Raw genomic sequence first — 13,088 nt, forward strand, 5'->3', positions numbered from 1 at the left:
CTCATGGTCAACATTCGCTAATGTTATACGGGTTATCTGTTCATCGAGCAATCATTTAAAAAAAAAAGAAAACAACCTTGTTTAACCCTTCCATTAATGGCATGCGGTACGGTTTTAAAATAACATCTCACATAACTTGTCGTTCTTGAATCAGTGCAAACAGGAGTGCGGCTAATTTACCAGCTGGTAATTCATGATTCTCCTCGGCTTGAAAGTGCAGACGATGTGAAATTGAGAATTGAACAACTTTCTGAATATAGGATACAATGCTGAGCAGCTCGCGGGAGAGTAATTTACATTTGATAATGACATTAGATTGTGTGCCATTGTTCCGAACGTACCTCCTCCATTAAGGCCACGTATTATGCAACAGCAGAATCTGTTTTACTTTGGACATTTTATAGAGCATCTCATACAAAACAGGACATTCCTCAGAAACACAACTACCAAAAGAAAAAAAAAATCATTTAGAAAAAGGTATGTGTCATTTTTGTCAGCTTTGAGTGGCACTTTCTTTTCTTTATATTTCTACAAATGCCTCCAATGGAATACGATAGAAAGTTAGCGATTAAATTGGAAGGTAAGTATGAAAACAGATTTTTGTTCTTGCTGAAGCATCTTTAGTTGTTGCTGCTTCCTCCTACAGCTGGAAATAGATTACCGAAGATACTTATGTTCAGCCAGCTGCCCGGACTCATTATTTAAGCAGAGTATGTGCTTTACGTTAGAGCCGAAAGCGGGAGATACCCAAAAATAACAGCAGTCTCCACAGCATTCAGCAGGAAACATAATTTAAACGTGTTCAGCTGCGTGTGCATGTTCCAATTAGAGGAACATGTCAAACGTGATTCACTTCACTCTCTGACATGTTTCTAATCATCCTTCCTGAATTAGCGGCCTTCTCTTGCTTGGGTGAGAAAAAAAAATAGTGTAATGAGGCTCAGAGGGCTGTGAGGTCATCCTCCTGACTGTAACGCATAGGTGCATGTTAGCTAATGAGATTACAATTATCTTATGGTGTTGTTGTGAATGCAATTGCTGTTGATAAAACCATAGCATGGAGTTTGTGATGTACAAATGACTGACTTGAAGCAGAATCTATCGTTTGAGACATGATGTGTTTCAAGACAGCATCCTTTTGATGGAGTTTCTCAAGGCTTTTTGAAAAATGTCCAACTCTTTCAAGGAAACTTTTCATTTACTGATCTGACAAATAAATAGACATATGAATGTAATCGCTGTTAGTAAGAAACGGGGAAGCACAGATGATAAGATACTAGCTGGTTTATGGCGTCCAAGAGTGCCTTGCAAAAGAACAGCGAGGAGAGCTGGAAAGGTCACTGGAGTTTCCCTGTCCAATGTCCAGGTTCAGTTTTTAGACACTCCACCAGAAAACGGTCAACTTAAGAGGTAACTTTTGGAGGAGCTGCAGAGATCCATTTTTGAAAGAAAGCCACAAACAAAAAAGCATGGGTAATTCAGCAACCTTCATTTTAGTTAAATCAAGAATCCTGGTCAGAAAAAAACCCCTTCTGACTGCACTTTTTGATGTTATCTTAATTTACAAATTTAACAGAAATACATGGATGTAGAATGCATGCATTCTTTAAAATCTTCTGTATTATCTTAAAAAAATGTTCAACAATTAGTTTTGTTGCAGTTTGGTAACACTTGTAATTTTGCTTGAACATTGTCTAACATTTCTTACACCCTCTTCACCTACTTTTTCATATTTCTGTTTTATTTCCTCTTTAATCATTTGATCACGTTGATTTGTTGAAGGATCCCACAGTGACAACATCTTATTTTCTTCTGAAATTACATTAAGACGAATAAAACTGACTGCACAATCAGCATAAAATGTATTCCTCCATTGCTGCAACGGCTGTGGTTGTAAATTCACATCAATTTCCTTCATATATAAACAATGAATTATTAATTCGGCTATCCTTGTATAAGCTATTATCTTGTTATCTCCCTGGTGGGATACTTTAGCAGACTGATGCCTTTAAGGTCTGTGTGTACAGAGGTCTAATGTGATTGTTCTCACCACCTACACTCAGATTTGTATGCAATCTGTATATAAGGCTTTAAAAATACATGAAGGAATGTGATTTAATGCCAGGGTAGATCTGGGCTTCCAATACGGTTTGTTCTGTACCCCTTAAAGTCAGACTGGCAGACCTCACAGCTGGAACACGGACAAGGCTACAGCCAACACACACCAAAGTACTCTGTTTATGCAACACACACACACACACACACACACACACACACACACACACACACACACACACACACGCACACACACACACACGTGCCCCAGCACACATACACACATACAGTCTCCTTGTGAAGTTTTGGCAGGGGAACCCTTATCTCTATTGGACAAACTCCTCGAGTGATGGGAATGTTCTCAGGATGTTATCTAGTTCTCTATGGAAACGAGATAGCCAGACACCTTTATCACCTCCCTCAGACTCTGGAGGGTCTCTGACCACTATGGAACAAGGACTGTTCAGCTGCTATGTTCAGCCAACTTACGGCCAAAAAACCCCCTGCAGACTGTGAGGATTTGGAGTGATTGAAAGAGATTAAAGAGAGTCTCCTGGTTTGAGTTTAAACTACCCATGGGAATCAACTCAAGGACCATTTTGGACTTTGCTATTTGAAGGTCTGACTCTTTTAAAGCCAACTACAATAAACAGAGTCAGAAATTTTTGATACGTTTTTCCACTTTTTTTGGACAAAAAATAAAGTATCATGATCATATTTGTGATTTTCCAAATGGATAAATGCTGCTATTGTGGAATAGTTTATTTGAGTAAAGTTAGACATTTTTATATATATTTTATATATATATTCAGCACTTTTTCGACTGTTGAATAACAGAATCATTCATTGTTGCTCTCCTATGTCTGTTAACAATAAAGAATCTGGCAAAGAACATGCTCATTCATCATTTAGTTGTTCAAGACATGCCTGAAAAAAGACACAAATATTCAGGCTAAGACTTTTTACCACGTTACATTTGACACTTAAGGCTTTTTAGGAATGTAGTTAATGAGGCAGCGGGTAATGAAAAACATTTTAGTTTTTGCTTGTAGGGTTAGACTATATCAAGCATACATCACTTTGGATAAGTATTTGCCCTTTCTCTACAAAACATTCATTTTGTCTATTTAGCCAATTGGAGAAAGATTTGCTGACTTGCTTTCAATGATTGTCCTGCTGCGTAACAGAAGTATTAGTATATCAAGAACTGATAACTGGACATTCTCCTTCAGGATCTTGTGAATAAATGATTGCTCCGGACCATTGTCCAACCAGAACCATGTTTCACTGCTGGACTTTTCCCATAAAGCTATTTCAGTCTCAGGCCTGATGGAACAAGGTGCTAATCAGCCCACAGAATAATTTCCTAAAAGTCATTTAGGAACATATTTGGGGAAATGTGAGATGGGCCTTTGCGATCTTTTTGGTAATTTGTTGAATTTCTTTAGACCAAGGCATAATCACTTAACACAGATTGCGTTATTTGTTGCACAGTAAATTTTGTTTGACGAACTAAAGTATTCAAACATGACGAGGACAGTAAGTCGTGACAGCAAAAAAATTAAAAAAAATAGTTGTAATTGGCAGAAGAATAAAGAATAACCACTAAATCGCCAGTCCAATTCTGCTACAAGTCCTATCATTATTGAATAGGTGGATAAATTGCACAACCTAAATCTGTCATATTTGACACAAGTAATTCTGCTGCATACAACAGAGTATGTCAAAACAGCACAGCAGCCTTTTAGAGAGGCACACACACTAACACACACACACACGCGCACGCACACATGCAATGTGCCATGGCAACACAAATCTTCTTTCTGTTGGTGTTATTTTGACTGTCTGGCAAATCCACCTCTTGTTTTCAAAGCATTTTTTGTCTCCCTCTAACAGGTGCAAAACCTCTCAACTCAGCACATCAAAGAGGCACATGCACCTGCGAATAAATCACAGCAAATGGGAAGAATCCAGAGTAGAACCTCCTAACACCAAAGGTAGTATTCAAAGTGCCTGATTTAATATTTATGAGGTACAAGGCTTTGGTGGTTGAATGCTTGTTTACCGAGATGTGTCTTTTGTCCTTGGAATGAGGTTTGATATTCCACCAAGTAACTATATTTACATATACTCTTAGTTTCTGCCTCTGGATAACATCACACACACACACACACACACACATGAGTACACACACACACACACACAAAGGGAGAGAGAAAGATCGAGATCTCACAGAACATGTTGCATGCTGGTCCGTATTGACACGTTGTTTCAGCTCTCCAAAGAGCTCTTCTTCCCTTGAGATGTTTTAAAAGCCCTGCTGTTATTCTGACAAGGCTGCACGGTTACTTATTGTGATTTGTTGGAGATTTCTGTGCCGAGAAGAAGTTCTAAGTTATTCTAAGTCCATTCTATTTCACAATATTTCTCTCAAAATTATTTATAACGTTTAACTTTCTTACAATTGACAATCGTACAGCCACAAATGTTAATGTACTGCATTGGGATTTTATGCGATAGACTATCACAAAGTAGTGTATGAATGTTGAGTTGAGAAAAAAAAAAAGAAAAGATTTGTACTTTTTTATTCTTCTAAATCAAATGCGGAAATGACCTCATTTCTAAATCCAGTTCACTAACATGTTATTAAATGTAAATGTTAACACAGCTGTTCTCTGAACGTGATCAGGTTCATGAGAAAACCGTAAAGCTTGGAGGTGATGTTGTAAGAATCTGTAAAGCATAGTTAGATTATACAACAATTAAAAAAAAAAGTTATTTCTGAAAGAAAGCAATAAGCAATCCTGTTCACAGTTTCCTATAAGTCATCTGCAGAACAACATTAACATGTGCTCTACTTAGAGGAGACCAAAATTAAACAGTTTGATGACAACAAATGGAAAATGTTGTGTTGTAAAAAACTAAGATAGCGAACCATCCTAAACACACTGCTAGCTAGCTATGGTGGTGGCAGTATCATATTGTGGTGATGCTTTTCTTTGTAGGTTCAGAACAGCTGGTTTAAGCTGATGGCCTGAGGTAATTACAGGGAAACCTTGAAAAATAAATAAGACCTTGCAGACTTCAGACTGGGGCACAGGTTCATATACACTCACATACACAAAGCATTTTCATTTTGTTAGCATGGCCCAAGCAATGTCCAGATCTAAATGTAAATTAGGAAACTGTGCAGAGCTTAGAAATCTATCTTTACACGTGCTTCAAAACCAAAAGACAGGCAAAGTACAAAGCCAGCAGAGACCATAGAAAACTTGAAAGATGGCTACCAAAGATGGCCAAATTAGAAAACCAACTGTGTCACAATATTGCATCACTTTGTTTTGGTCTATTACACAAATGCCAAATAAAATGCGTTGATGCTTGTGACTGTAACAAAAACTAAACAAGTTCTAAAGAACATTTACATAAAATATCTATTTTGCCAGGCAATGTAATTTGCCACTCTTAAAGAGTGATTTGGCCAATGGAAATAAAATGAACATCAAGAGCAAAGCTGACTGATATTGTCAGTGTTATGATCATTGTAGTACTTTCACTCTTGAGTCCCACGGTAGTTGTGCAGCTGCATTTAGGAATCACTGTTTGGCTCTTCTGAATTTACAAAGGGTCATAGTTCAACATGAATGTAGTTAAATAAAGCTAAAAAAAATTTTTGTCTTAGTGTTTTGTTCTCTTAAAGCAAAACAAACTCCTACAAGGTTAATCTAGTACGCGGATGAGCTAATTACATCAGTTGAAAAAACACTGGTGAGAAAAGCCACCATCCCCAGTGAGCACTTAGAGAAAGAAAGCAGCTGGTTGTAGCGTTCTCTAAAGAAAAGGACTGGTCACAGATTCTTCTGGTTTTTCTTTTTTTTTTTCTCTTTTTCTTTTTTCCCGTGGAGTGTTTTCCACAACTCTCCCACACTTCCTCTCCTCTTGTGGGAGCTACAAACATATCCATCCATTTGATCCCCAAGGGTGAAACAAACCCATCCACTATGACTCAAATCAGGCCTAATTTATTTCACATGCTCAAATTTAATGTCGTCATGTTGATACACATTGAATTAAAATAGCTACATTCTTTTTGTAATTATTTTCCACACATGTTCCCTCCCAAAGCGGGCTCATTTCACACAGAGGTTTTGGTTATTAGATCTCTCATGAAGCTTGGCCAAGCAAGGGACTCGTGTGCCAGATCAGGACTCATGCCTGTCTGCTGCCCCCACCTGGCAAACATGGAGACTATCAACGTCACAGTGTTAAAAGATTATATTACAGGCAGGTTCTTATTAGCTGGAAGTACATTTTGACACTTCGATTATGAACTTAGGTTTATGGGCCATAAAATAATAAAGAGAGAGAGAACTAATTGCTCGGCAAAGGTAATTTAAATTGCTGTAAATATAAAGGTGTGTTCAAAAGAACTTTGAATTTTGCAGATGTTTGAAGAAATTAGCTTTAGACGTAAAAGTGTGAAGAGGTTTATTGCTCATACGTAATTATTCAAGTGACTTTTCTGTGCCCTTTCCAGGGTATTTGGGTAAATGCTTTGTGGATCTTGGACACCATTTAAAGGTTCCAGGAGAGGCCTTAGATTAAAAGGTATGAGAGATTTTTGGTACATGGGGATTCGAGCAATATTTGAATCTCAAAAGAGTAATGCTATCTAAGATTAATTTTTTTTAGCAGTTTTGTCAAATATTTAATTATATTTACAGTATTAAAATTCAGTTCAATTTAAACTTTATTAAAAGGCACAGAGTCCTGGTTCATAGTTGAGATAAATGACACAATAACGCATATTTGTTTCTTTACTATCATCTGAAGTTTTGTTATTGAACCAACATTTGGACTGCGTGTCCTCAAATTAAAACTCACTGAATCTTTTATTCCAGCCACCCAAACGTTTTCATCGCACGTCTGGAGGTTGCCACCTTCAGCGTCCTGAAGGTGGCGACAGGTTGGCAGTTACCAGCACATCCAGACCAACTGGGACTCGGGCTGTGTCTTGTCCAAACCACATGAATTGCTCCCTTGTCTCCTGAAAGGCCTCTTCTGACCTCAGTTTGTGGTTTCGAGGGAACCTCCTGTTCTTGGTAGGTACACTAAAGACCTCCACTGAAGTAAAGCCAGGTTGGCTTGGAGAGAAGCTGCATGGAGGCTCTTCACCTGAATCGTGGGCCAGACAGACCTGAGACTTGGTCTGAATATGATCACTAGAATACTTCCTTCGTCCCACACCCTGATGTACACAAACACAGAAAAGACATGTGTGGAAAGGACATTAGCGTTTAGAAACGCATCCTTCATGTGCTGAAACTAAATAAATACTCACATTAGAGAAGACTGAGATGCTACTTTTTAAGGTGGTCTTATTGTCATGACATGATAATGGATAATCCTCCCTGGATCGCTGGAAAGCAGCAGAAAAAATTTAATTGCTGTGTTCGTATCGATTGCTGCACAGTTTGGAAGCTTTCCTTTCAGCTTACAAGCAGAGTAGCTAAACCCCAGATCATTTTTTGTTTGATAAGCTGTCTAAATTGTTCTTTAAGGGTGCTATACTTTATGTTTGCATGTAAATTTAATACAAATTTCCTGTAAATTTGCTTAAATCTGCAATATTTGCCATTCAAGTCTCTAATAACATAAAAAAGAGTCGCTATTCACTTTTTTGAGAAGCTTGTGAAAGGAGTCTGAAAAGTCACAAAATATAGCAATCAAGTGTTAAGCTGGAAAACAAGTTGGTGAGGTCGTGCTTTTCCCCACTTTACATTTTAGCCACTGCTCACATCAATGTGACACATGAATTTCCTCAAAATTATTTTCTCTTGTACATTGTCAAATCGCCTAAAGGAGTAACGGCAATAAACGTAAATATTCACAACACAACACAACTCAATGTCAAAAATCTGATTTCATTGGCTAATTTGGACAAAACAATGTATTTCAATTCCTAAACACATGAACACACAGACCTGGTGAATTTTCCATTTAGGATAGCGCTTCACATGCCGATCCTGAGGCAACAATGTTTTAGTCTCACTCAGCATAGCGCCAGTAGTTGTACAGGCTTCACGAGATGCTAACTTTGAACTGTGTGGATGGGCAAACTGAGAACAAAGACAAATAAAACCAGAATGCATTTAGTTTTGAATGTTTTGCTGCATAAGGTCAATAAAATGTACAGTTTCTTACCCACTGGCCATCCTTGTCCATACCACGGTAGCGTTTTCCACCTTTCACCATCTTGACACAGTTTGAGACGTCACTATTGAGTGGTTTCAGTGGAACAAAACACACACATTCTGTTCAGCTTAACAGCTAAATAAAATTGTGGTGACCATGGAAACCTGGAACAGGCAACATGCAATCTGATACCAGATCACCACGGAGCTGCGGATCTGGAATTCTGACAGCAATACAGAACGGGAAAAGTAGTCCAGTTTATTTGCTCAGGAAATTGAATAATAGCTTGTACAAGCTTCCCTCTGAAGTTGTGCTAGTGAGCAATCTGGGCCACTTTGCTGTAAAGAAACACATTAAACTGTGGGACAATAAAGAATAAAGGACACATCTTTTCTTAAGCAGCTACAAAAGTCAGAGCAACGTGTAAAATGCAGATGAGAGGACATTTGCAAATAATGTTCATAAAATATTGAGATGTTTTTTGTCATTTTCTGACATTTATAAATATAAACACGGTGAACCAAGTGCAGAATTTCTGAAACATCTGAAACAATTGTAGAATAGACTTTTTCTGACATGGTTAACAATTCGACTATTAATTTCCATTATTTCTCTGTATTCTGCCACTGCAATTTAATGCGTTCTTTATTATTTGCTGGCTTTTTTTATGCAAAGCACTTAGAACTGCCTTCTTGCTGGAGTATGCTACCCATAAACTATTTGTTTCAAAGATTTTATGTACTGGAAAATGTGGGTTTCTTCCCAAATTTCTTATTTTGTAATTACGTTTATCTCTACTCATTCCTTATTTTATTATCCTAAGTAACAGAATCTACACAACCTACATGAATAATAGAAAAAAAGATATTTCTATTTTCATGCATTAGAGCAAGGAAAAACAATGTTTTATTAAAAATAATGAAACATTTTTGAAAAGAAAGTTTCATACTCATGGTGCGTTAAATAGAAAAAGCATGCGTTTATGCATGATGACAAAAAGAAAAAAAAAATAGCATGCTCCTTTACTTTTATTATGGCTTACAAATAAAAACCACCAGAATATAATCAGTTTAAATCAGGTATACCTTTTCTGTTTACAAAGCAAGGTTATTTTTATAAAGACTTAAAATCCTAAGAAACAACAACAAAAAAACACCAGCAGACAAAAAAAGTATCATCCTATGCCTCTTAAAACAAGAACTTACATTCAAGTAAACATTTTCAGTGTTTTTATAATTATGTTGAAACACAATCTGCTCATAATTGGATACTATAACATATTTATTTTAACAAACACATTTTGCAGCTCATAGCTAATATTTAAATACACCAGACATTTTTTGTCCCATGCATGTCCCATTTTGTGCCATTATTGATGCCTTCCTTTAAACAAACACAGATTAATAAATGTCTCTACTATGAAGTCAGGGTTAGCGATACCAGACATTTTCTGGAGGAGAGATGCTGTTTTAATCTCAACTTCCTGTCTAGAGTCTTGAACTCCTGAGGACAAGAGAAGAAAGTCCACAGCTTAAAGGGCATGTTAAGAATGTTACCATTAAAAACATAGAGTCTGAAGTCCAACATGTTTGGACCAATGGAAGGTTAAATACAAATTTTAACAATGTTGAGAATTTTAAGTGAAACAACCAAACGGAAGGAGAAAAAAAAAGTGAAAACGTTTTATATATAAATATCTAAAAGGAGAGAACTCTTACCCTGAATGACTGACTGAGATGCTTCTCTCGCACCATCCGTAACGTCTGTCAGTAAGTGAGTAAAGCGTTTTCCTCTTTCGCCGTGGAGGTGCTTCTTCAGCTGTTTGTCCAGATGTTGCCACCTGGTAAAAAGAAGTAACTTCAGGGGAAAAAAAGAAACAAAGAAAGACAAAAAAAAAAACCCCATTGACTGCCATTTCATCCTTTCACAATGACCAGATAACTGTTTCTCAAGCTTTGATTACAACATTGATCTCACTTTGATGCTCTTACGTTTGCATTAAGTCGTTGTGTTCATTCAGTCGAACTGCTTCAGCGCTCTTTCCCTCGATCCATCGCTGCACGAGTTCCTCTTTGTCTCTGTGGGCCTGCTCCAGCGCCTCCTTCAGTTTGGTGCGCTCTGAGCGCAGGGCCATTAGCTCTTTGGACTGACACTCCATGGTGAACTCAAACTCTTGGAGGGCAGCCTTTAAGTTGTTTTTCGCTTTAGCCAGAGTAAGCGCCTCTTGGCGGTGTTGTGACACGCTGGAACAGCAAAGTTGTGAAATGGTCATCATGCATTGATCTCCCGCAGATATTTGATGTCAAGGTACAAGTTAAAAAAAAACTTAACAGCAAGCTTTTTTTTTTTTCTTAAATGGGCTCAGATGTCATCTCAACCAACTTTTCTGAGTAATATTAAGAAAACACACAGACTAACTCTGATCATACTTGTTCAATGTTCTAACCAAGAATGCTCTGAAAAAGAAAAGCTGGTTTGAAAAAAAAGGCTAATGTAGATGTTAAAGTCAAAGGAAAACTAGAAAACCTGGTTAAACATTGATTTTTTTTTATCCTAAATGGAAATCCTCTGGTTTGTGTGTCCTTCTAAGAGCTGAGTTGGCAATAGAGTGATAAAGAGTGATAATGACGAGATGACCTATAGAGTCGAAGAGGACGACAGGCTGGACACGTTCCAAAACAAGATATTAGTTAAAATTCAATTGACTTGGTTCTTTCACAGAAGCCACTCTTCAATCTTTCAGCAAGAGAATCTTTGAGATTATTTAAAATTCAGTTCAAAAACAGCCAAACACCCAACAACCCTCTGGCCTCAGAGAGTAAACTCCACAGGCAGACATGTAAGCCACTGCTGGCGATCCTTGGGCGATTGATTCTGAAAATAAATCAGAAATGTTTTCATCATACACTCCTCTCATGCAGTTTAGGTTCCCTGAAACAGAGAATAAACCAGTCCAGATAGCTAGAACGTGAAAGGACATTTTTTGAAACGCATCATTTATTCAATGAGACTGATATGATTTTTAATAGAAACAGATGCTTCTCACGCATAGTGCACAAGCTTTAATAGTCAGATAGTAATCCTAAGTGCAATAAGTTATTTCATGCAATTTCTGTGCTTATTTCTTTTGTCTAAGAGGCTGCAGTAGGGAAATGCCAGGGTGTACATTACCGTGACTGCCAGTACTGGACCTCAGCTTCTTTTACATACAAGACTGAGGTCATGTCGGAGACAGTTTGAGACAGCTGGGGAGACAAAAGGGGGATTGGATGATTGGATTATGAGAAAATACCATGAGTTTAAAGGTCAGGAACCGAACAAATCAAATAGCAATGACTTGAAGAGTGTAGTTAGTGCTTTCACCATGCTGCAAGCCGTATTCCATAATAATGCTTGTAAATGATGAAAAATGTGCCCAAACCTTCTACATATACTAACTTGCACCCAGGAATATATAGTAGCTCAAGCATTTATTTCTTCCCTTTTTAATGAATATGACAAACAGTGAAAACAAAAGATGCATTTGTCAGGAGAAATGTAAATATTACATAAACCAATTTCTAATACTGAAACTACTTGTCAAAATTAACAGAACTAAGCTCTGTCTGTAATGACTACATGAATAAGTTTTACTTTCTGAACTCAAATAGCCTACTAAACAAAGAATAATCTTTGGATTTTATGTTCATTTACGCATGTCTACATGTCAGAACTTTTTAATGTGCTTCCCATTAAACTCACCTTCTCTGCCAAATGTTCACTTTCTCTCAACTGGAGTTGAAGGAGTTTGGTGTTTATGTCAACTCCTGCTCGTTCCAAACTAAAATACAATCACAAATAAATAAATAACTGAAAAGATAAATGAAATACAATGTCGATGTCTCAAAAGAATAGGTCATACTAACCTTTTACATTGAAGATCCTCCAAAATCCCTGTGCGAATTTCAAATTGGTCCTCCAGCTGAGTGACTGGAGGGACACAAGCCATTATGCCAAAGCAGTAATTATCACAAACGAGGATCCGTAAATATGGAGCCATTGTTCTTACGTCTATTGAAAACGCCAACATATGGCAGTTTTTCTTTATCGTCTCTGTGAAGAAGTTGAGATCGCACGTGATTCTTCCAGCTCCCCATTGTTACACGTGAACTGCTCCACAGTTTATTCCCGTTCACAAGCCTTGAGCTGTCACCAAGGGTCGACTCTGTTCTGCGGAGAAAATGAACTCGGAGTTATCACCAGGAGAATTTGCGTCCAGCAGCGAAGTGTCGCAACTCCTCCCTGTTAAGTAAGCAGCGTGGCATTCCCTGAATGTAGGTTATAATATAATATAATATAATATAATATTATATATATAAATGCATCAGTGAGTAAAATTCGATTTAAACTGGATATAAATAAATGAAATTAATAAATACTTTAAATTACAAGACATATTAAACGTGGAAAAATAATTCATTACATGTGTATTCATCATTTTTTAAATGCATATATGAGTTTTTATTTTAGTTTAAATCTTCCACATTCCTGTGTTGCAACATATCATGGATTCTTTATATGCTTCAGCTGTCAGGCTCACCTGCAGAGCGGGGATAATAATGCCACAGGTTATTGGTCTGCTTCGATCCTATGGTGTGTTTTACGAGCGCAGTGATGGTTTAAGTTATTTAATGACAGTAATAAATACAGTAATATTTGTAAGACAAAGTATGTATTTACGAATTGTGGTCCTTGAAAATGAAGCACTATGAAAAAGGGTCAAACTGTCCGTGAATTTCAGAATAAAAGCCCTCAGAATAAAAGAGAAAGCGCTCCATTTTTCTAGAAAGAACTCTTCA

At 37.3% G+C, this 13,088-nt stretch overlaps 2 protein-coding genes across 4 annotated transcripts; both read right to left on the reverse strand.

The window, feature by feature from the left end:
- Nucleotides 1-6,863: 6,863 nt before the first annotated feature.
- Nucleotides 6,864-8,325, reverse strand: tex36 (testis expressed 36). The gene is made up of 4 exons (XM_015007016.2): nucleotides 8,260-8,325; nucleotides 8,040-8,174; nucleotides 7,397-7,474; nucleotides 6,864-7,303 (listed from the first exon to the last, which is right to left on the reverse strand). The coding sequence occupies exons 1-4, from the start codon at nucleotides 8,308-8,310 to the stop codon at nucleotides 6,998-7,000; spliced, it is 570 nt and encodes a 189-aa protein (XP_014862502.1). The 5' UTR covers nucleotides 8,311-8,325; the 3' UTR covers nucleotides 6,864-6,997.
- A 935-nt stretch (nucleotides 8,326-9,260) lies between these two features.
- LOC106929853 (autophagy-related protein 16) lies at nucleotides 9,261-13,013 on the reverse strand. 3 transcript variants are annotated; one of them, XM_088013475.1, is made up of 8 exons: nucleotides 12,830-13,013; nucleotides 12,299-12,459; nucleotides 12,156-12,219; nucleotides 11,992-12,070; nucleotides 11,422-11,495; nucleotides 10,242-10,493; nucleotides 9,969-10,090; nucleotides 9,261-9,753 (listed from the first exon to the last, which is right to left on the reverse strand). In XM_088013475.1, the coding sequence occupies exons 2-8, from the start codon at nucleotides 12,384-12,386 to the stop codon at nucleotides 9,620-9,622; spliced, it is 813 nt and encodes a 270-aa protein (XP_087869601.1). In that variant the 5' UTR covers nucleotides 12,387-12,459; nucleotides 12,830-13,013; the 3' UTR covers nucleotides 9,261-9,619. The 3 variants fall into 3 exon arrangements, with proteins under 3 accessions (XP_087869601.1, XP_014862507.2, XP_014862508.2); XM_015007021.2 differs by lacking the exon at nucleotides 12,830-13,013 and having other exon boundaries at nucleotides 12,299-12,540; XM_015007022.2 differs by lacking the exons at nucleotides 9,261-9,753; nucleotides 12,830-13,013 and having other exon boundaries at nucleotides 9,969-10,107; nucleotides 12,299-12,542.
- Nucleotides 13,014-13,088: the final 75 nt, after the last annotated feature.

The sequence above is a fragment of the Poecilia mexicana genome, unplaced genomic scaffold (assembly GCF_051168715.1).
Source record: "Poecilia mexicana isolate PSO_F unplaced genomic scaffold, ASM5116871v1 scaffold_15, whole genome shotgun sequence".
Classification (NCBI taxonomy): domain Eukaryota; kingdom Metazoa; phylum Chordata; class Actinopteri; order Cyprinodontiformes; family Poeciliidae; genus Poecilia; species Poecilia mexicana.

Coding starts and splice junctions, on each gene's coding strand:
- tex36 (XM_015007016.2), bottom strand. CDS start 8,310: ATGGTGAAAGGTGGAAAACGCTACCGTGGTATGGACAAGGATGGCCAG. Junction 8,175..8,259: donor TGGACAAGGATGGCCAGTGG/GTAAGAAACTGT, acceptor CTTTGTTCTCAG/TTTGCCCATCCACACAGTTC. Junction 7,304..7,396: donor GCATCTCAGTCTTCTCTAAT/GTGAGTATTTAT, acceptor TGTGTACATCAG/GGTGTGGGACGAAGGAAGTA.
- LOC106929853 (XM_088013475.1), bottom strand. CDS start 12,386: ATGGGGAGCTGGAAGAATCACGTGCGATCTCAACTTCTTCACAGAGAC. Junction 12,220..12,298: donor TGTTGGCGTTTTCAATAGAC/GTAAGAACAATG, acceptor GTGTCCCTCCAG/TCACTCAGCTGGAGGACCAA. Junction 9,754..9,968: donor ATCTCAGTCAGTCATTCAGG/GTAAGAGTTCTC, acceptor TCTTGTCCTCAG/GAGTTCAAGACTCTAGACAG.